Here is a 20,653-nt window from a genome sequence, read left to right as displayed (position 1 = left end):
TGACATTCTTTGACCCAACCAAGAAGATCAAGGTGTCAACAGATGCATCCAAAGATGGAATTGGAGGTGTTCTCCTGCAGGCTGAAGGTTAGCACTGGAAACCAGTGGCTTATGCATCCAGAACTATGACTGAAACTGAATGCAGATATGCTCAAATAGAAAAAGAGTGCCTTGGTTTGGTGTTTGGCCTAGAAAAGTTTCACAGCTACATATATGGCCTACCAACCTTCACTGTGGAAACAGATCACCGTCCATTAGTAGCCATCATTAAGAAGAACCTGAATGACATGTCACTGAGAGTTCAACGTTTAATGATGAAGTTGCAGAGATATGACTTTGAGCTGATGTATACACCAGGAAAACATCTGATTCTTGCTGACGCACTCTCACGAGCCCCAATAAGAAGCTGTGAGAGTACAACAGATGAAGATGTGAAATGCCATGTCAACATGGTATATTCTACACTGTCTGTGTCAGACAAAAAATCTATCCAAATTGCTGTGGAAACCGAAAAAGACACAGAGCTGCAGCATGTCATGGAAAATATGCAGAATGGATGGCCTGTAGGATCCTGCCCACTGTTCTACCACATCAGAGGTGAGCTGAGTGTTGTGGATGGATTGTTGTTAAAACAAAGCAGAATTGTCATTCCACACAAACTGAGACAGGATCTGCTATAGAGAATCCATGAAGGTCATCTCGGTGTCGAGAAATGTAAAAGAAGGGCAAGAGACACAGTCTACTTGCCTGGAATTAACAAGGACATTGAGAAAATGATAAGCAGATGTGAAACATGCCAGAAGCATAGGAACAAGCAAACCAAAGAGCCTATGGTGCTATCTGATGGACCAACAGCACCATGGCAAAAAGTTGGAATGGACTTGTTTCATCTGAAGGGGAAAGACTATCTCGTGGTCATTGACTACTACTCGAACTTCCCTGAAATGGCATTACTCTCAAACACATCATCGTCTTGTGTCATAACACATGCAAAATCTATCTTTGCCAGACAAGGCATCACTAATATTGTCAATAGCGACAATGGTCGATGTTTCAGGAGCAAAGAATGGCAGAGATTCGCAGAACAGTATGACTTCAAACACGTGACTTCTAGCCCTCTGTATCCACAGTCAAATGGGAAAGCTGAAAAGGGAGTCCACATTCTAAAGCAACTGCTGAAGAAAGCTGCTGATAGTGACTCTGACCCTTACTTGGCTTTACTCAGCTACAGAGCTGCTGAGCTGCTGATGAACAGAAAGTTGCATACTACACTGCCATGCATCTCAAAGCAAAAGAAACATCTGAGACTGGAGCACAAACTACTACACCCGAAGATTAAGCAGAAGTCATTCTATGACAAGACAGCAAGACAGCTTCCACCACTGTCAAGCAATGACACTGTCAGAATAGAAGAGCCTGGTGGATGGAAAACAAAATGATAATAATAACTTTATTTATATAGCACCTTTAAAAGCAAAAGTTTACAAAGTGCTTTGGAAAACAAGGCAAAAGCAGGAAACATATGGCAACAAAGAGCCAAAACAGTGAGGCCAAACATAAGCAGGACAAAATTAAGCTAAAATTGAGGTAAAGTGAAGCAAAACACACCAGAACATGAAAAAGGTAAACAGGTAAAAGACAACATCACATAAAGGAAAGTCTATAAAAATGGGTTTTAAGAAGAGATTTAAAAGATGTCACTGATTGTGCACGACTTATCTCCTCAGGCAGGTCGTTCCAAAGTCGAGGGGCCAGGATGGAAAAGGCACGGTCGCCTTTAGATTTAAACCTCGACTTTGGAATCGACAGGAGGGCCCCACCCAAGGATCTAAGGCTGCGTACTGGCTCGTATGGGGTCAACATTTCCGCTATGTAACTCGGGGCCAGACCCAGACGGGCTTTAAAAGTGATCAGCAAAATCTTAAAATCAATTCTAAAACGCACAGGGAGCCAATGGAGGGAAGCCAGGATTGGGGTAATGTGATGTCGCCTGTTAAAACCAGTAAGAAGCCTAGCTGCTGCATTCTGGACCAGTTGGAGGCGGGAGAGTGATTTATGGTTGATGCCAGAGAGGAGTGAGTTACAATAATCGAGTCTGGAGAAGATGAATGCGTGAATTACTTTTTCTAAGTCGGAATGTGGGAGCATGGGTTTGATTTTGGAGATTGTTCTTAACTGAAGATAGCAGGACTGGACAACTTTATTGATATGAGATTGGAAGTTGAGGTCTGAATCGAATATTACTCCTAGATTTCTGGCAGCAGATTTAACGTTAACGGACAGGGGACCAAGGCTATTTTTGATGGGACTGATGGAGTTTGGAGGAGTGAACAGTATGATTTCAGATTTGGAGTTATTGAGCTGAAGAAAGTTTTGGGCCATCCAACAGTTGATATCGTTGAGACGATCTAACACAGTAGCCAGGCTTCTTGGGTCATCCGGTCTCAGCGGGAGGTATATCTGTGTGTCGTCCGCATAGCAATGGAAAGACACGTTGTGACGGTGGATGATCTGACCGAGCGGAAGCATGTAAATGGAAAATAAAATTGGACCTAAAATTGAACCCTGCGGTACACCACAGGTAATCTGAGTTTTCGAGGATATGTAATTACCTATGGTGACCGCAAAGGTTCTATCTAAAAGGTAGGAATAAAACCAGCTAAGTGCAGCGTCCTTGATGCCAAGCCAGGTTTCAAGACGGTAAATTAAAATGGCATGGTCTACAGTGTCAAAGGCTGCACTTAAATCTAAAAGGATTAAAATTGTACTCTCTCCCCTGTCAGCTGCTAAAAGAAGATCATTGGTTACCTGGAGGAGGGCAGTTTCTGTACTGTGTAAAGCTCTAAAACCAGACTGAAATTTCTCAAAGAGATTATTATGAGACATAAAAGCTAAAAGCTGGGTTGAAACCACTTTTTCTAGAATTTTTAATAAAAACGGGAGTTTAGACATTGGCCTAAAATTGTTAAAATCAGAAGAATCAAGGTTGGGTTTCTTTAAAAGTGGTTGGACCACAGCATGTTTAAAAGAAAATGGAAAAATGCCTTTTGTTAATGAGCTGTTAATAATCAATAAAATACTGGGACCAACTGTGTCAAAAACCTCTTTAAGAAATATTGTTGGAATGACATCAAGACTGCACGTAGTTGGTTTCATGTGGGTTAAGATTTCAGATAAAAATGACAGTGAAACTGGTTCAAAATTGCTAAGATAACTGTGTATGTCCCTACTGGCGTGTAAAACGCAGTCTGGGGGGGGTTATTTGTAACCTTATAACCTTAATTTTGTTTGTAAAGAAATTTAAAAAATCTTCACACATCTCTTGAGAGGCATCAGTAAAATGACAGGGGGAGGTGGTGGTGACTGAATCTATTACATTAAATAAAATTCTGGGGTTGGATTGATTTGCTAAAATTAAATTAGAAAAAAAGGATGCTCTTGTCTCTTTAACTGTTTCTTGATATTTCTTCATTGATTCTTTCCAAATTTCATAAAATACATGCAAGCCTGTCTTCTTCCATTTCCGTTCTTTTCTCCTACAGTTTCTCTTCAGTTCCTGGATAGAATCATTCAGCCAAGGTTGTGGTGCACCATTTGGTTTTTCAGTTTTATATGGGGCAACCGAGTCCAGGACAGTGTGACAGATTTGGTTAAAAAGGGAGACCAACTCCTCTGAGTTAAAATTTGGATCAAAAGCAGCTAAAGAAGCAACAGTTAAAAGCTCAGAAAACTGGCTGGCAGACATAGAGTTAAAAACGCGGCGACGGACAGGTATGCTGTGATTAGAACACGATTGGAATAAAATTACACTACATAAAACTGCTTTATGGTCAGACACACAGATATCCTTTGTTACCAGGTTGTCAGGGCTGAGACCGTGATGAAGGATTAGGTCAAGGATGTGACCTTTTCAGTAGGTGGGTTCCTGTACAACCTTAGTGAGATTAAAAGATTTAAAAGTGTCCATAAAATCAGTAATAAAAGTTTGAGAAGGGCAACACACATGTATGTTAAAATCACCTAAAATGAGAACTTTATCATACTTTTTTATAAAACCAGATACTAACTCGGTAAACTCTTGGATAAAAACATTGTTTGGCCTGGGCGGTCTGTAGATTATTAAGATTAGCACTGGGTATTTAGAATTTATTATAAAGCCAAGATGTTCAAATGAGGTAAAATTGCTCTGTGGAATGGCAATGCATTTAAAAATCTTCCTGTAAATAACAGCAACAAGTTTCAAGTTTCAAGTTTCAAGTTTATTTATTTTTATATAGCCCAGATTCACAAACAATGTCTCAAAGGGCTTTACAATCTGCACATGGACGATATCCCTCTGACCTTTGTGCACTGCAAGCAGTGCGACCCTCGCATCGGATAAGGAACAACTCCCCCCAAAACCCTTTTAACAGGGGAAAAAATGGATGGGAGAAACCTCAGGAAGACTGCAGAGGAGGGACCCCTCTTCCAGGAGTGGACAGACGAAGCAATAGATACCGCATGTACAGATTAACAACACAATAATAATAACAGTAACAATAACAGTAACAATAAATGTATAACAAAGGCATGCCGATCCATCCAGTAGAGCGAGTCACCACCAGCCGATGAAGCACACAGAGGTCACCGATTGCCGAGGATCCACCACTCTGAGGACAGACCAGACAGTGCCTAAGTCATTGAGCTCAAAAAAGTTAAAGTCAAGGTTACTCTGGCAAAACCCCAAAACCACAGCAGAACCAAATGAGGCAGAACCAGCACTCCCCTAGTGGATGGTGAAACAGGACCACTGTACAGCTTGTGCTATCGCCACCCATGGAAGCAGACAGAGGTAGCCGATTGCCGATGATCCACCACACAGAGGCCTGTGAGAGAGAACAGCAGAAGAAGGGAGAGAGACAGAGAGAGCAGGGGCGAGAGTGGTGCTAGAGGGACCAGAATAGCAGAGGATTAATGGGAGGCAGGGGCCTAACTAAGAAATCCTATGACTCGTCGGCAGGACTAGGCTAAACCTAAACATTGAGACCGCCATCCCCGATATTACTTATATGTTAGGTCGAACAGATATGTTTTGAGTCTAGATTTAAAGACATTTACAGATTCAGACTGTCTAATATTTATAGGGAGGTTATTCCACAAGAAAGGGGCACGATAGGAGAAGGCCCTCTGGCCAGCTGACTTCTTTTTAAATCTAGGAACACACAAGAGACCTGTATCCTGAGAGCGGAGAGCCCTAGTCGGCGTATAAGGTTTAACAAGATCAGACAGATAGGTTGGAGCAAGCCCATTAAGGCTTTTGTATGTTAATAAGAGTACCTTAAAATCGGATCTAACATGAATCGGGAGCCAGTGTAATGCAGCCAAAACTGGGGTGATATGGTCAAATTTCCTAGTTTTAGTTAATATTCTTGCTGCTGTGTTCTGAACCATCTGAAGGCACCTATTTCTAGACCGAGGCAACCCTGATAACAGAACATTACAATAGTCAAGTCTAGAGGACACAAAGGCATGAATCAAAATTTCTGCATCAGCCATGGCTAAAGAGGACCTAATTTTGGAAATATTACGTAGATGAAAGAAGGCGATCTTTGTCACCTCTTTAATATGCTTGTCAAAGGCAAGAGTTGAATCTAACGTTACTCCAAGGTTCTTGACTGTTGAACTATGGGTTATAAGACAGTTATCTACAGATATTGTTAGGTGTTGAAATTGGTTTCTAAGTCGCGCAGGGCCAATGATTAACATTTCAGTTTTGTCTGGGTTTAGGAGCAAGAAATTACTGGACATCCAACTATTCACAGCAGAAAGACAGGCCTCTAGTTTAATCAATTCAGATCGATCATCTGCTTTTATGGGCATATAAAGTTGTGTGTCATCCGCATAACAGTGGAAACTTATTCCAAAGCTGCGTATAATTTGACCAAGAGCGTATAATTTGACCAAGAGCAAGAGCAACCCCCCCTCCCCTACCTGTCAGCCGGGGTTTATGGAGATGTGTAAAATCAGGGGGGGGGGGGTTGCTTCAATGAGAGGGCTGCAGTCTCCCTCAGATAGCCATGTCTCTGTAATAATAAAAAAGTCCAATTTGTTAGAAGTAATAAAATCATGGCATAAAAATGATTTACTGTTTAAGGATCTGATATTTAAAAGGCCAAAATTTACAGGATTAGGATTAAAATTAGGGGCAGGGGGTACCAGAGGTTGCCAAGGGATATGAATTAAATTGTTGTGGTTTGCAGTGGAGGGGTGTGATGATGAACGTGTTGCAGTGGGTCTATGATTGGAAATGATGGTGGGTATGTTTATGAGAGCTGAGTGTGATGACCGGAGGGACCAGTGGGGGGAGCCGTCGTGGGAATCAGTGTGTTGTGCAGTAGTAGAAGAAGAAGGGGGGCGTGTGACAGGTGTAAACAGTCAGTCACATGGGAGGGATTGTACTGCGTGCCGACAGCATTCGGCTACCCCGTTTGTTGGGATGTATTCCGTCACTGTTAAAAAGAGAAGAACGTTCCCAGAACAAGTTAAAATTGTCAATAAAAGCAAAGTTGTGCTTCCTGCTGGCGGCCTGAAGCCAAGTGTGAAGGCTGAGGAGTCGACTAAAGAGGCCGGCTCCTCGACCGAGAGTCGGTAGTGGCCTTGAAATAAAAAAAAAAAAAGATTTTAAAACGTCGAAGAGCAGGTTAAAATTGTTTTTGGTGCACTCTGACTCCCGGCGGGTTGTGTCGTTAGTCCCCACATGCATCTCAACTCTTAACAGCTCGGGAGTGAGGGCAGGTAACAGCCTCCCTCAGCATCCTACGGCGGTCCCTCCCTGTGGAGGAGTGATGAGCAGACCGACCAACACTGGCCGCAAGTGGAGAAGGCACGGCGGCCGCAGGTGGAGAAGGCTTGGCGGCCGCAGGCTGCAAAACCCACTGTTCTTCAAGAAGTAGCTCCACGATCGTTCACTGTGAGGACAGAGGAAGCACAGATCTTCAGACGCAATCGTCGCAGTCTTCTCAAAACACCCACTAAATTTCACCACAACCAAGGCAGGGAGTTCGAAAATGAACTGTTCAGATCACTGAGACAATTGTCCGGTGTCGGCCACTCAAGGACCTCCCCCTATCACCCTCAGAGCAATCCTGCTGAACGGCTAAATCGCACTCTCTTGCAAATGTTGCGGACCCTAGGAGAGAAAGAAAGGGAAAATTGGAAGGACCACTTACCTCATGTGCTTCACGCATATAATTGCACCAAGCATGTGGCCACGGGTTTCTCCCCGTACTACTTGATGTATCGCCATCATCCTCACCTTCCCATTGACCTTCTCTTTGGCCTTGTAACAGACAAAGAAACGGCAACTCCAAGGGGATATGCTGGAAAATGGGCAGGAAATATGTAGCAAATGCAAACAGCCAACAGTCCATTGCTAAAGGAAAAGCCCACTATGACAAGAGAAGTAAAGATGTGACTCTAGAGCCTGGGGACAGAGTTCTCGTACGTAATCTTAGTGAAAGAGGTGGGCCCGGAAAGCTCAGGCCGTACTGGGAGCCGACCATCTATGTTGTAAGAGAGCAGGTTGGAGAAAACCCTGTCTATAAAGTAAGCCCAGAAGCCGGAGACCGGTCCATTCGCACTCTGCACCGAAACCTGCTGTTACAAGTGAATGACTTGCCCCTAGAAGCACCGCAGAGCCCAGTTACTCATGCGCCTAGGTCACACAGAAAAACTAGGAATCCCTCAGCCACCCCACAAACCACAGAACAGAGACAGAATTCAGATACAAGTGACTCTGATGGAGAGGAAGGTGTGCCTCATTATTGGCTAAGAATACCTGCGGAAAGGACGGACAGAAACTTGCCAGACCAAAGTAATGGCCGCAATTTGCAGAACAGACTGGAACGGAGTGAAACTCACCCAAAGGAGAGAGATAATGCTGGACTGGAACAGGAAATGGAGGATGTTGCAGGTGAGGAGCCAGGAATGCATAGTGAGGATGAGCATGAACTAGGTCAGTATCAGCCTGACAGGGATCAGTTTCAGCCCAATAATGATCAAGACGCCCTTCAAAAAGCTCACCCGAAGGAGGATGTTCCAGAACCTCATGTTGAATCCCAAATCCCTCTGAGACAGTCCACCAGAAAAAAGACGGGCTAATATTGTTTTCACATACCCATCCCTTGGCCAACCAGCCAATGAGCTGCGCCCCACTGTAAATGCAGTTGAAGTCCACCCCTTTCAGTATAGTCACTGGTTCAATCCCTGCCTCTACCCTCATCCCTTCCGGCCCCCATCTTTTGTCCCATACTCACACCCACCAATCCATTGCTTCTGAACAACGGGGAAGAGACCTTTACACGTACATCTACATAAAGGAGAGACTTTTGACACACACACACACACACACACACACACACACACACACACACGCACAAGGGGTGAAGTCATACTTACCTACATTCCATACCTACCTTGATTGCAGATGTGGTGCGTGAATTTTTGAGGATTTGAGTTGATCTGATCAGGTGTCAGGAGCCACCTCTATTTGTTGGGGAGTGTGTGGTACGCTCAAAATATATGGTCATATTTGTTTTTATTTTTGGGGATTAATGTTTACATATTATTTTACTGATTTATCAGCACTTTATTTTCGCCAATTCTAATTGATGAAACATTTTTATATTAACGTCTGTCCTCCCAGATATTAATTCCGTCTTTATTTTGAGACAAAGTAACTCAGGTAGCAGGGAAACAGGAGGGTGGAATCTAAGTGCAGGTCGCTTTGCACCCAGGTGACTCTAGGTGACGGACCTCAGTCCTTCTCTTCAGAACATACTGGAAATGCAACAAGGGTGGTTCGTCTCTCTCACTCCTGTGACCGTTTTCCTGTGTTTTCAGGGTGCGAGGCGTACAGAACCACCATTCATTTGTTATTCCGTCCCTCAGTATTTGGCACAGGTAACACAGATTCAACACGATGACCTGCAGCGGCAGCTGTAGCGGGGCCGGGCCCCCTCCACCGAGTGGCTCTGCAGGTGTCGCAGCAGCTGAGCCTGGGAGCTGAACGCCTGCTGGCACACCGTACAGGTGAGGTCCGGCTGCCGGTGCTGCAGCCGGTGTGCGTCTCTCTCCTCGACGGACCCAAACGCCTTGCCGCACCTGCCGCAGCTGAACGTCGCTCTGTCTCCGTGCGTCTGTCTGTGATTGGACAGGCTGGACAGGTGGTGGAACTCCTTGTCGCACTGGCCGCACTGGTAGACGGGGCGGGCGCAGTACGGTGTGCCAGCAGGCGTTCGGCTCCCAGGCTCAGCTGCTGCGACACCTGCAGAGCCACTCGCTGGAGGGGGCCCGGCCCCGCTACAGCTGCCGCTGCAGGTCATCATGTTGCGTCTGCAGTGAGACAGAAAGGCAGACAGACAGGTTCATGTACTGAGGTTGTGTTTGTATAATCCACTCTGGACTGTGCTCACTTTGGCAGCGCATCTGATTAAACCTGACTGAAAAATGAAATGACTACCAGGACATTGACTAGAAATGAAATGTTATTTAACTGTTCATGAATGAAATTAAACTTGATATCCAGTGAAATCAGGAGCAGTTTCCCACCACATTCTGCTGTGACTCCGTGGAAAGAAAATGTTCTTAAAATTTGTTGATGCTTCTGACTGGAAATCAACTGGAGAAGAAACAACTTTGAATTTAAAAAAAAATCTTTTAATACTTATAATATTATTGGATTCCTGCGTGGAAGTGGAGCTCATTCATTTCATTTCCTTTCATTCTGCTACTTTATTCTGTAAATCTGTGTTATATGTTATCAAATATGAAAAGGTTAATGGAAAAAATAAAGTATTTGATTGGGGGATGGCAGTGGCTCAGTGGTAAAGCGGGCGGTAGAGCGGGTCGTCCTATGGCGGTTCGATTCCCGCTCCCGCCCAAAAAATACCCAGAGGAGAGCTGACAGTGAAAGGTGTCAGCTCACCTTCGGAGCACTACCGAGGCACCCTTGAGCAAGGTGCCATCCCCTTTACAAATTGCTCATTTGAGGTGCAACAAGAAGGAGCTGCCTGCCACTCTATCTCCCTTGAATACCTAGAGGCCCCCCTGTATGTGGTGGTGTGTATTACAGGGGTCTGTACACACTAATATGCATGCATGTGATTGACTGACTAACAAAAACAAGAGTGTGCATTCTTAATTTCCCTTCGGGGATTGTAACAGTGTTTTAAATTTAAATTAAAAACTGTCTTCATTGAATCTTCTTTAGAGCAGATTTCCACAGTGATTGTGTGACAGGTGAGGTTTGAGAACTCACCAAATATTTCACCAAGAAGTAATTCTGAAAGAGAAAGAGATGCTGTGAGTGAAGCAAACAGTTCTGCTAGAACTACTACTACTACCAATATTTGTAGTACTAGTAGTGTCATATAATTTGTTCTCTGGTAAAACAGAAGGAAGTCAAAGTCGTACTGTTTTGTCCTCCTGTTCAAACACCTCTCTGGCTTCTTCGTGGTCACAGATTTCCTCAACACACTCTCTTTCCAGGTTTCCTTGCAGGAAATAAAACTTCACTTGTGTTAATACCACAGCGTAGAGATATTGATTCAAAACCTTACAAATAAAAGTAAAAATAGAGGCATAAAAAGGACTATATTGTAATCGAATCAGAGGCCACTGGGACTGCTATGCTATTGAATCCCCAGAGTCTTGAAATAAACTGCATTAATTCTGTGTTGTATGACTGGAGGTTAGTTTTCTGGTGTGGAATCCAAAAGACCACCGACCTGGTTTCACCTCCTCAAACAGCTGATTGGCTCGAGGGTTCCTGACCAACACCTGTGAGGCCAGATGGTTGCTGAGGAAAACTGCAGACAGACACGAGAAACAAAATCACTCATTTCTACCGTCTTTAGAACGTAAATGTTCAGATTCTCTTTAAGTAGAAGCCCTTCACTGAAAGTGGGACTCAAATAAAACTATTATCATCACTTTAAAATGTAGGAACCAGTAACAACTTGCCATGTTTGTGCAAAGGATTTAAATATTTATAAACCCCAAATTTTATATTATACTTCTAAATTCATTGTGTGTTTCTTAATTAGCTGTTGTACTTGTCAGAATTTTACGCTCATTTGTCTATTTGACAGTTCACGACTCAGTAGTACATTATCTGCTACTAGTACTACAAGTTCGGCTACTTCAGCGGTAAAAACTAGAGGCAGTAAGGCGGGTACCGTGGTCAGACACGCATCTGTGCAGCAGGAACAGCAGGAGAACAGCAGCTGGTTTAGACGTTGGTTCCACCATGATCCAAACCTCCAAGCAGAATCTGAGACCCAGATCCAGCAGACTGTCGTCAGTCCGTCTTGTGTGTGTGTGTGTGTGTCCGTCTCTGTGTGGGGGAATGTTGACCAAAGGGTTAAAGTGTGAGTGGAACTGACAAGTGGGACATGATTCATGTGGATCCTCCTCATTTTGGCTTCAACAGACCAAAGTGGGACAAGAACACCTGACAACACTAGTGGGTTTACCACAGTAACAGTAGGTTTTTCAGCACTGAATGGGTTGGTTTGTGCAGATAGAGAAATTCTTCACCTGACTTTTACAGTAAATATACATTTTCATCCTAACGATTTTTGCTGATGGCAGCACCAGAGGGAGTATCACTGGCTCCCCAAACCGTGAATCTCTACTTCCTGTGTTGTCACAGCCGTCACTCTGAACTTTTGTCCCCGGGCTGTTTAGCAACACATCAGCTGTGTAAATGAACGGCTGCTGATCAGAGATCAGGTTGTTGTCAGGGCTCAGAACTCATCACCTTCTGGCTGCTCATACCTTTAAAACTGCACAAGAAGAAAAGACGATGCAGCAGAAGCTTTATTGTCAAATACGCTCACACGTTGTACGATCACAATGTTAAAGAACACAATGTTGTGTGATTTGTTCGCTGAGGAGCAGTGGAGAGCCCTTGTGCCACCCGAGGAACAAGTTGAGGTTAACTTGCTCAAGAATACACCTTGAACCACCGACCTGCTGTTTGGTGAATGATGTTCTTACTTCCTAACAAATGATGGACATCTGAAAAACAGTTTGACAGGAAATCTTTCCCTGAAATCACTCTGAAAGTCCCCTGATTCCGTTTCTGTCTGACTCAGAACCAATATCTACTCACAGATACTGAGATGAAAGTCTGTCACTAAAGTTTGACCAGCACAGGACAGCACAGATACTTAACTGTAAAAGTATTCATGTCAGTGTTTTTTTAAAATTGAATATTCTGCTTTCAAATCGTCACATCTTTTGTTTCTATGGCATATATCAGATATTTTGAAGTCCCATGTGAGCACTGTAGAGGTATTATGTTTTCTGTCCAGTAGGGGGCAGCAACGATACGCGTTGTTTTCACTTTCCAGCACCAACGAGGAAGACGGCTGAGCACGTGTAGCTAAAGATGGCATCTCCCACGGAGTTACGGATGGATCAGCTGCCTTCAGACCCGTTGCTTCACATTTTATCCTACCTGAGCTTCAAGGACCTGGTCCAGTGAGTGTCTAACAGCACAACCGCGTCGCTGCAGACCGGAAAGCACCGACCGGCAGTCAACAGATGTCTTTCTTAACAAACTAAAAAAAAATAGCTTCGGGTCGCGATCCGGTTAGCAGCAGCTGGAGTTCAAGTCAGAGGAGAAGATGTTGTGTGACAGTAAAAAATGTTTTAAAAAAATCAATTACAATATTTTTAAATTTGTTCTGTGAGAAAAAATAAGTCCATGTCAGGAAAAAATATATAAAACAAGTTTGACGTAGATTCATTCCAGTCTGCTTCACACACTAGCCTAGCAAACCATGCTAACAGCAGTTTATAGTTTCTGCTCGTTTCTAACAGATTCCGGAAGAAAAGTGTGTTATTAGTTTATTCCAGCTCGTTTTGGTGCTAGTTAGCTGCATGCTAACTGTTTATATTTTTTAGCATGGAGTGCGTTCACACGGAATTCAGATGTTCGATGTTCGATCACTGCAGCAAGAAATAGATTATAATCTGACATAAAACAGCAGATATTCCTCTCAGCGGTAGAGAAATAATGCATTTCTTTCCTGGGGTGTTTTTTAACTTGCTGGTTACCCGACAGACTTTGTTCATACCGTCACAGGATTTAACTGAGACTCAGTTTGTGCTCAGTTGTTGTGTCTGTCACTGTTATGTGGTCCGTTTGGAGAATGTGTCATTACTGCTGTGAAAAAGTCCTTTAAAGTGTGAGCAATTAAAGTCCAGATGTGTTTTTTATTTAATGTGATGGATTCATGGTTGTGAGGTTAAAGATTTTGTTTCTCTGTCGTTTATTTCTTCTAGTTGTAGTTCTGTCAACAGGAGGTTGAATGAGTTATCCAAACACAACCCACTGTGGAAAAGCCTCTGCTCCAAACACTGGCTGCTGACGGAGTGAGTACCCACTAGCTGTGTGGCTTCTTAATGTACAGTTTGTGTTCAAAACTTTAAAATTAAATTTCAAAAAAAAATCTTTTAAATGCCTCCCCTCTAAAAGATGAAATGCTCTCGGCCTTGTGTGTTACACCACATTCATTTAACCTCAGATCAGACTTGTATGGCGGTTGTGTGCTGGTGCTGTCTGTCGTTGAACCGTGACTGAATGTGTGTGTTTGTGTGACTTCAGGGCGGACAGACAGAAGAATGGTGTTTCCTGGTACTACCTGTTCCAACAGTACTACATGGACCTGGGCCGCTACATTCAGTACTACCCGGAGCTGAAGACAGCCTGGGAGCAGCTGAAGAGCTTCCTGCAGGAGAAGTGTCCACGCATGATCATGTTGATCAGAGGTGAGGTACAACATCAGTCAGCACCTGCTCTGAAGGAACTAACCCCACCCAAAAAGAAAACTCATGATCTATTCATCCTCAGCTTTCATTTAATTTTAATTTTAATTTGTTTGAGTCGCCATGCTAAGTGACAACTGTTACAGTAGTTCCCATGTGTTTCTTTGTTTTTGTATCCTTTCTCTTTGAATTTTGTCCTTTCACCTTTGTTTTTTACTACCTGTTGTTGCCAATCAGATTGGTAACGACTTTTTTATCCTTTTAAAACTTTTTCTGGACATATCCCCGACATTTTTGTTAGCGTTGTATCCATGGCAACCAGAGAGCGCATTGTTTACACCAGCTGATCGCACTGCGCCCAGCTGGGCCGCTGCCAAAGTGAGGCCCAACATCCCGGAGCAGCTGAGAAAAAGGCGTCGGGGCCGCAGAGCTGTTATAATTGCAACCTACTGTACATCCCCCCATTAGCTGACGGACCAACGGCATGTGACATCATCACCTCCACTGTCGCCAGGGTGCCGACCCAGCACCCTTAATAGTGATCACAGGTGACTTCAACCATGTCACCCTGGACCGATTGCTGCCCACATTCCATCAATATGTGGACTGTCCCACCAGGAACAATAAGTCTTTGGACCTGCTGTATGCTAACACCAAGGATGCATACAGCATGACAGCCCTTCCTCCCCTGGGCAGATCAGACCACAACCTGGTCCTGCCAAACCCAAAGTACGTCCCGCTGGTCAGGAGGCAGCCTGTCTACACCAAGATGGTCCGGAAGTGGTCTCAGGAGGCTGCTAAGGCGCTACAGGACTGCTTTGACACCACAGACTGGGATGTGCTTTGTAGGCCAGAGTGTAGCACGAGTTCCGAGACAAACTGAGGGAGTGTAAGAAGACCTACATGAGGAAGCTGGAGGCCAAACTCCAGCAGATCAACATGAGGGACGTATGGTCGGGAATGAAGAAGATCACAGGGAGCTCAGGGAGACAAAGACGACCATCAGGCGGTCTAGATAGAGCCAACAAGCTGAAGGTCAGGAGACAGCTGGAGAGACTTCACCAGAGGAAGGCTGCTTGACCTGATGGTATTAGCCCCAGGATCCTGAAGACCTGTGCCCCGCAACTGTCTCCAATCATCACACACCTCTACAACCTGGGCCTGAGCCAGGAGAGAGTCCCGGTGTGGTGGAAAACATCATGCTTGGTCCCTGTCCTTAAGAAGTCGGCCCCGTCAGAGTTGAATGACTACCGACCAGTTGCCCTCACGTCCCACCTGATGAAGGCACTAGAGAGGCTGGTCTTGGCCAGCTTGAGGCCTCAGGTGAAGGAAGAAGAAGAAGAAGAAGAAGTACACTTTATTAATCCCCGGAGGGAAATTACACAGTCACTCAGTTATATGGTCTTTGTGTTAGTTTTTAACAGCAGTCAGTGTATACACAGGCCCCGTGAAACACAGCACACAGGGGGGCCTGTAAGCATGCAGTTAGCGTTAGTACACACATCAAACAACACACATAGGGAGGCAGAGTGACGGGCAGCAGCTTCAGGAACGCGCCCCAATTGAGCAGCTTGTAGGGGGGACGGTGCCTTGCTCAAGGGCACCTCGGCAGTGGCTGGGAGGTGAGCTGACACCTCCCACCGTCAGCTCACACTCCGAAGATGTCCTGGCGGGAGCGGGATTCGATCCGCCGATGGTTGGGGCGATCTGTCTACAGGACATCTGCTCTACCGCTGAGCCACTGCCCCCCCCAAGGAGCTGCTAGACCCTCTACAGTTTGCGTATCAGCCCCAATTGGGAGTTGATGATGCTGTCATCTACCTCCTGCAGAGAGCCCATTTGCATCTGGATGGTGGGGGAAGCACTGTGAGAATCACCTTCTTTGATTTCTCCAGTGCTTTCAACACCATTCAGCCAAGGCTGCTGGGTGAGAAGCTGCGGGGGATTATTGTCGACACCTCCACCATCTCCTGGATCAGTGACTACCTGACAGATAGGCCACAGTTTGTCCGTGTGGGCAGTGTTCTGTCTGATGCGGTGGTCAGTGATACAGGAGCCCCTCAGGGGACTGTTCTGTCCCCCTTCCTCTTCACACTGTACACAAATGATTTTCAGTACAACTCCGAGTCATGCCAGCTACAAAAGTTCTCGGATGACTCGGCAGTTGTTGGGTGTATAAGTGAGGGGAGGGGGGGGGGGTACAGGGCTGTGTTGGACGACTTTGTGGAGTGGGCTGGAGCCAATCACCTGAGGCTGAATGTTAGCAAGACCAGAGAGATGGTGATCGATTTCAGGAAGAAGGTGAGCACGCCACAACCGATCCACATCCTCGGAGAGGCTTTAGAGGAGGTGGAGGACTATAAGTACCTGGGTGTGAAGATCTGTAACAGACTGGACTGGATATCCAACGTCGATGTTGTCTACAAGAAGGGGATGAGAAGACGTTATTTCTTGAGGAAGCTAAAATCCTTCAATATATGCAGCAAGATGTTGGAGATCTTCTACCAGTCTGTTGTGGCCAGTGTACTCTTCTTTGCCGTGGTCTGTTGGGGGAGCAGCATCGGAGCCAGTGATACCAACAGACTTAATAAGCTAATAAAGAAGGCTGGCTCTGTGATTGGCTGTAGTCTGGACACTGTGGAGGCCGTGGTGGAGAGGAGGGCTCTTAACAAACTTGTCCATCATGGATAACCCCGCTCACCCTCTCCACCACACTCTGGACAGACAGCGGAACTCATTCTCCAATAGACTACTACAGCTCCGCTGTCGAACAGAAATTAATAGTGTTAATAGTGTTAATATTGTTGATATTTTTTAGTGTTATTAATATTATTACTATCTTTCCCTATCTTCCTTTTCCTCAATGTATATTTTCTGTAATAATTCTGTCCTGCTACTGTAACGTCTAAATTTCCCAGTTTGGGATAAATAAAGTATATCTTCTCTGTCAGACGGTGCCACAGAGGTGGAGCTTAACAACATTGAGGCTCGGTTCAGCTGCAGACTTCCAGATGACTACCGCTGCTCCTTCCGCATCCACAACGGGCAGAAGTTAGTGACCCCAGGGTGGGTATCCGTCTGATCACCTTCCCTGATGGCGTTGACCCGTCTGTCTGACTCCTTCCTGTCTGTCTGCGCCCCCTCAGGCTGATGGGCAGCATGTCCCTGTCATACCACTATCGGTCAGAGGTGCTGCTGGACGTGGAGACGGCGGCCAGGGGCTTCCAGCAGAGCAAGGGGTTGAAATACTGCCTGCCGCTCACTTTCTGCCTCCACACCGGGCTCAGCCAGTGCATGGCTCTGGAGTCGGCAGAGGGACGCAGGATGTTCGAGTGCTTCTACCTCTGTGCCGTCAGTACCTTCCTGTCTGGGAGCCTTTGAAAATGAATGGCAGAAAGATGAAATAAGGCTTTGTTTAAGTTAATCAATCAAAGCTAGTGACTGTGTCTCGTCGAGTTCTGAGAGCTGATTTCATTTGACGATTGTAGAAAAATATTTTTAAAGCGGGGTCTGTGCTCGAAGTCTGAAGAATCATGTGACCTGTTTTTGTGTTGCAGGATCAGATGACTCTGGATCCCTCAGCCATTAACATGTTCATCACAGGTGCATCCATTCATCTGGTCGATGGCAGAGAGACGTGAGAATCAGTTAGATAGTTGTCTGCTGTCTACCTGATTCTCACTCTGCTATCTGAGTGATGCTTCATGCTTCATCCAGGACATTTCCCTGAATGTGTGTTCAGGCTGCTGTTTCTCAGAGTGGTTCACGACCTACGTCAACAACGTGGTCACAGGAGAATATCCCATCATCAGAGACCAGATCTTCAAGTAAATGACAAACATGACTATTGACTGGGAAGTCCTGTCCTGATGGGGTGTACGTTCTCCTAAACGATCTCCTCTTTGACGCGTCTGCAGGTATGTTCACGACAAGAGCTGCGTGGCGACCACCGGTGACATCACAGTCTCCGTTTCTACCTCCTTCATGCCAGAGCTTTCCTCCGTCCATCCACCACATTTCTTCTTCACCTACCGCATCAGGTACCGCCCCCGTCTTGAGCGTTCATCCTCATCCATCGCGTTTTCCCTCCTGCTATTTTTAACGGGTTTTAACGTATTTCAGAATAGAGATGTCGAGCAGCGCGTCGCCCGAAGCCGCCTGTCAGCTCGACAGCCACTACTGGAAAATCTCTACCCCCGAAGGCAACGTGGAGGAAGTTCAGGGGGCCGGCGTGGTCGGTACGGCGTTCACGATCACGTGACCACCTGGGTGGTTCGGCTGAGAACTGCTCAAAAGCTCCCGCTCAGTACTTGTCTCTGTGCGCAGGAGAGTTTCCTGTTATGACACCTGGAAAGGTCCACGAGTACTCCAGCTGCACCACCTTCTCCACCCCCTCAGAGTGCATGGAGGGACACTACACCTTCCACACGCTAGGTGACGTCACGTTGTGGTGGTGGTGGTGGGGGGGCTGATTTCCACATTTCAACAACCAGCACAGCTCACACGTTTGTTTGCCTTGCAGCCAATGAGGAGGAGGTTTTCAACGTGGCCATCCCTCGTTTCTACATGATCTGCCCCCCCTACAGAAAGCCCATGGTTCGAACGGTAAACTTAGTTAACGTCTCACTCACACACACACACACACATACACACACGACAGCTGTAAAGATTTGAAGTCCTGAAGATCTCGTGCTCCTCTGGCATCTCAACACCTCCCGCAGCAGAAGATGTTGGCCAGCTCAACCTCTCGCTTCGACGACCACGAGGACGACGGAGACGGAGACGACTCGAAAAGAATTAACATGGCTGCCTTGGAGGGAGTGTGGTGCCCTCCACACATCTGACCTCTGACCCCTCCCAATCACCAGCAAACCCCCACTGCCACGTTGTCAGGGAAACCAGCTGGACTTTGTTAAGGTTTCACTAGGAGCAGCAGGGGATTCTGGGACAGGTAGTACCAACCAGAGCCATACATGGGACAGCACTAAGTCGACTTCCAGCGGTCAGACAAAGAAATGTGAAGTTTTCTAGAAAATATCTTTATATATGAACCTGTTGGATGAGTTCAGACATCCATGTTCGCTTTTGGTTCAAACGTTATCGGCTGAGCGACAGAACGTGTGCCTTGTTGCGAGTGTAGATGTACAGGAAGTTGTGTCGAGTGTACGTCTTGTGCGCCAATCAGGAGTTTACTGTACAATGTTTATCATGATGTGGATCTGATATTTTTTTATAGAAGACTTTTAACAATGCGAGGGTTCCTCTCTTCCACTGCAGGAACCAAACGATCTAAAACCTTTTTCTCACGTTTGCAGTTTGATTTAGTCACGCTCTGACTGTCCAGCTGGCTCTTCAGCCCCAGGGTTCGTCTGTCAGGCTTGACACAGCCTGCCAGTACAGCTTGTGTTGGCCGTACGGACCCTCAGAGATTTAAATCATCGACTTACAAAAATAATTTGATCGACATTGCTGGCCGTACTTGTAATTCCAGACTTCCAAGTTTATCTCAAAGCGCCTCTGTGCCTTAGGTTCAGCCTCACGCATCTTCCAGCGAGGCTAATGCAGCTCATCTGGCGGCGGCGGTGGCTGATGCAGCCACAAAACCATGATTACACTACTTGTGATGTCACAGATGCCATACAGTGTTAATCTGAGCATCAGAGATGATCGCTCCCCTTTGAATCTGACTTCCTGCAGTGGAAAAAAAGTTCAGCAGTTGTGGTTTTGTTATTTCCAGGTTATTTCAAAGGATGTATTCTTTATTTCTGAAGAACATTTTTTCTCAGATGGGAGGTGGTAATGATCTAGAAGTCACAAGGAAGTTCAAATATTTGCTGGGTTACTCAGCGCCTCACGTTGTTTCCGAAACTTGTGTTTGTCACATAAAGTGGATTTATTTCTTCTGTTTTGAAGGATGTGTTGTCACTGATGTGATTGGATGGTTTGTTTTATATGTTTTGGATAAATAACAAATATTCATCATTGCAGACTCTGTTTACTGTCACATGATCAAAACACAGAAACAGGAAGTCCCTTTTCACAATAGAAGTGCTTCCTCCCCATTCTCTTCATCACCTTCTCCGTTTTGCCTCCTGCCCCGAGCTGGTCCAGGTCTGGGCCCAAACGGGCATTGCACCGGCTGCTGTGCCTCCTGAAGCCTCCCAGGTAGTGGGACCTGAAGCAGCAGCAGAAGGGGCGTAGCGTGCAGGCCGGTGAGCCGTGCTGATGTGCTGCTGCAGCCGGCTGGGCAGGAAGAAGGAGCACGTGCAGTCCTTGCAGGAGTACGGACGCTCCACGTCGTGACAGCCCACCACATGGCTGATGGCAAAACCTGCAAGGACACGCGCAGGGATCAGTGAACCCACAGCTGGAACTGTCTGCCTGAAAATAAGCTAGTTGCACTTGAGATACCATCTAAATATCATTGACCGAACATTTCAAGCTGCATTGTGGGTAATGCAGCTTGAAAAGGAAAGGATGTTTCTCTGACAATGAATCTCAAAAAATTTTAACACATGAAGACAAAAATAGCCAGGTTTAGACTGTTTCCTGTCTGACAGACCCGCCTCGGTACCTTTCAGTTTGGTTTTCCAGCCACAGATCACACAGATGAAGCGGCTGGAGGCAAAGCGGATCACTTTAGCCGTGGCCTCCATCTCCTCAGCATCTCGCCACTGAGCCCCGTCTCCTTATCTTCCTCCGGCCCGCTGCTCTGCGTCTGTTTGGGGGTCACGGCGTACCTCTTGATGGCCTGGGCGGTGTACGTTTTTGGAATGTCATGTTTCTGCATCACGTGGTTAATGCCAAGAATCTTCAGCTTGCCTTTCCAGCCACAGAT

General features: G+C 45.8%; 2 protein-coding genes across 6 annotated transcripts; one reads left to right on the top strand and one right to left on the bottom strand.

Moving 5' to 3' along the window:
• Nucleotides 1-4,243: 4,243 nt before the first annotated feature.
• On the bottom strand, nt 4,244-11,377 carry LOC137591549 (vitamin K-dependent protein S-like). Of its 3 annotated transcripts, none has more exons than XR_011034663.1 (6): nt 11,217-11,377; nt 10,767-10,847; nt 10,453-10,548; nt 10,298-10,321; nt 5,971-6,062; nt 4,244-4,925 (listed from the first exon to the last, which is right to left on the bottom strand). XR_011034663.1 is itself a non-coding variant. In XM_068309624.1 (6 exons), the coding sequence occupies exons 1-5, from the start codon at nt 11,287-11,289 to the stop codon at nt 6,003-6,005; spliced, it is 318 nt and encodes a 105-aa protein (XP_068165725.1). In that variant the 5' UTR covers nt 11,290-11,377; the 3' UTR covers nt 4,244-4,925; nt 5,971-6,002. The 3 variants fall into 3 exon arrangements, 2 of the variants coding, with proteins under 2 accessions (XP_068165725.1, XP_068165726.1); XM_068309624.1 differs by having other exon boundaries at nt 10,453-10,532; XM_068309625.1 differs by having other exon boundaries at nt 4,244-4,865; nt 10,453-10,532.
• Nucleotides 11,378-12,407: 1,030 nt separating this feature from the next.
• Nucleotides 12,408-19,775, top strand: LOC137591547 (F-box only protein 3-like). Of its 3 annotated transcripts, none has more exons than XM_068309621.1 (12): nt 12,408-12,525; nt 13,333-13,422; nt 13,655-13,818; nt 16,767-16,881; nt 16,962-17,166; nt 17,373-17,418; nt 17,558-17,642; nt 17,733-17,855; nt 17,938-18,053; nt 18,142-18,249; nt 18,338-18,420; nt 18,540-19,775. In XM_068309621.1, the coding sequence occupies exons 1-12, from the start codon at nt 12,434-12,436 to the stop codon at nt 18,657-18,659; spliced, it is 1,347 nt and encodes a 448-aa protein (XP_068165722.1). In that variant the 5' UTR covers nt 12,408-12,433; the 3' UTR covers nt 18,660-19,775. The 3 variants fall into 3 exon arrangements, with proteins under 3 accessions (XP_068165722.1, XP_068165721.1, XP_068165723.1); XM_068309620.1 differs by having other exon boundaries at nt 18,537-19,774; XM_068309622.1 differs by having other exon boundaries at nt 18,338-19,774.
• The last annotated feature ends 878 nt before the right edge of the window (nt 19,776-20,653 follow it).

Source organism: Antennarius striatus, chromosome 24, assembly GCF_040054535.1.
Source record: "Antennarius striatus isolate MH-2024 chromosome 24, ASM4005453v1, whole genome shotgun sequence".
Classification (NCBI taxonomy): Eukaryota; Metazoa; Chordata; class Actinopteri; order Lophiiformes; family Antennariidae; genus Antennarius; species Antennarius striatus.
The sequence above is the reverse complement of the archived record's forward strand: the minus strand, read 5'-3'. Positions and strand labels throughout refer to the sequence as shown.

Bases quoted from the DNA above. Each gene is read 5' to 3' on its own strand.
- LOC137591549 (XM_068309624.1), bottom strand. From the start codon at position 11,289: ATGGTGGAACCAACGTCTAAACCAGCTGCTGTTCTCCTGCTGTTCCTG. The intron at 10,533-10,766 runs GTCGGTGGTCTT...ATTTCCTGCAAG, and splicing joins GTTTGAGGAGGTGAAACCAG to GAAACCTGGAAAGAGAGTGT. The intron at 6,063-10,297 runs GTGAGTTCTCAA...TTATTATTACAG, and splicing joins ACTTCTTGGTGAAATATTTG to AGACATGGCTATCTGAGGGA.
- LOC137591547 (XM_068309620.1), top strand. From the start codon at position 12,434: ATGGCATCTCCCACGGAGTTACGGATGGATCAGCTGCCTTCAGACCCG. The intron at 17,167-17,372 runs GTCAGTACCTTC...TTTGTGTTGCAG, and splicing joins AGTGCTTCTACCTCTGTGCC to GATCAGATGACTCTGGATCC. The intron at 17,643-17,732 runs GTAAATGACAAA...ACGCGTCTGCAG, and splicing joins ATCAGAGACCAGATCTTCAA to GTATGTTCACGACAAGAGCT.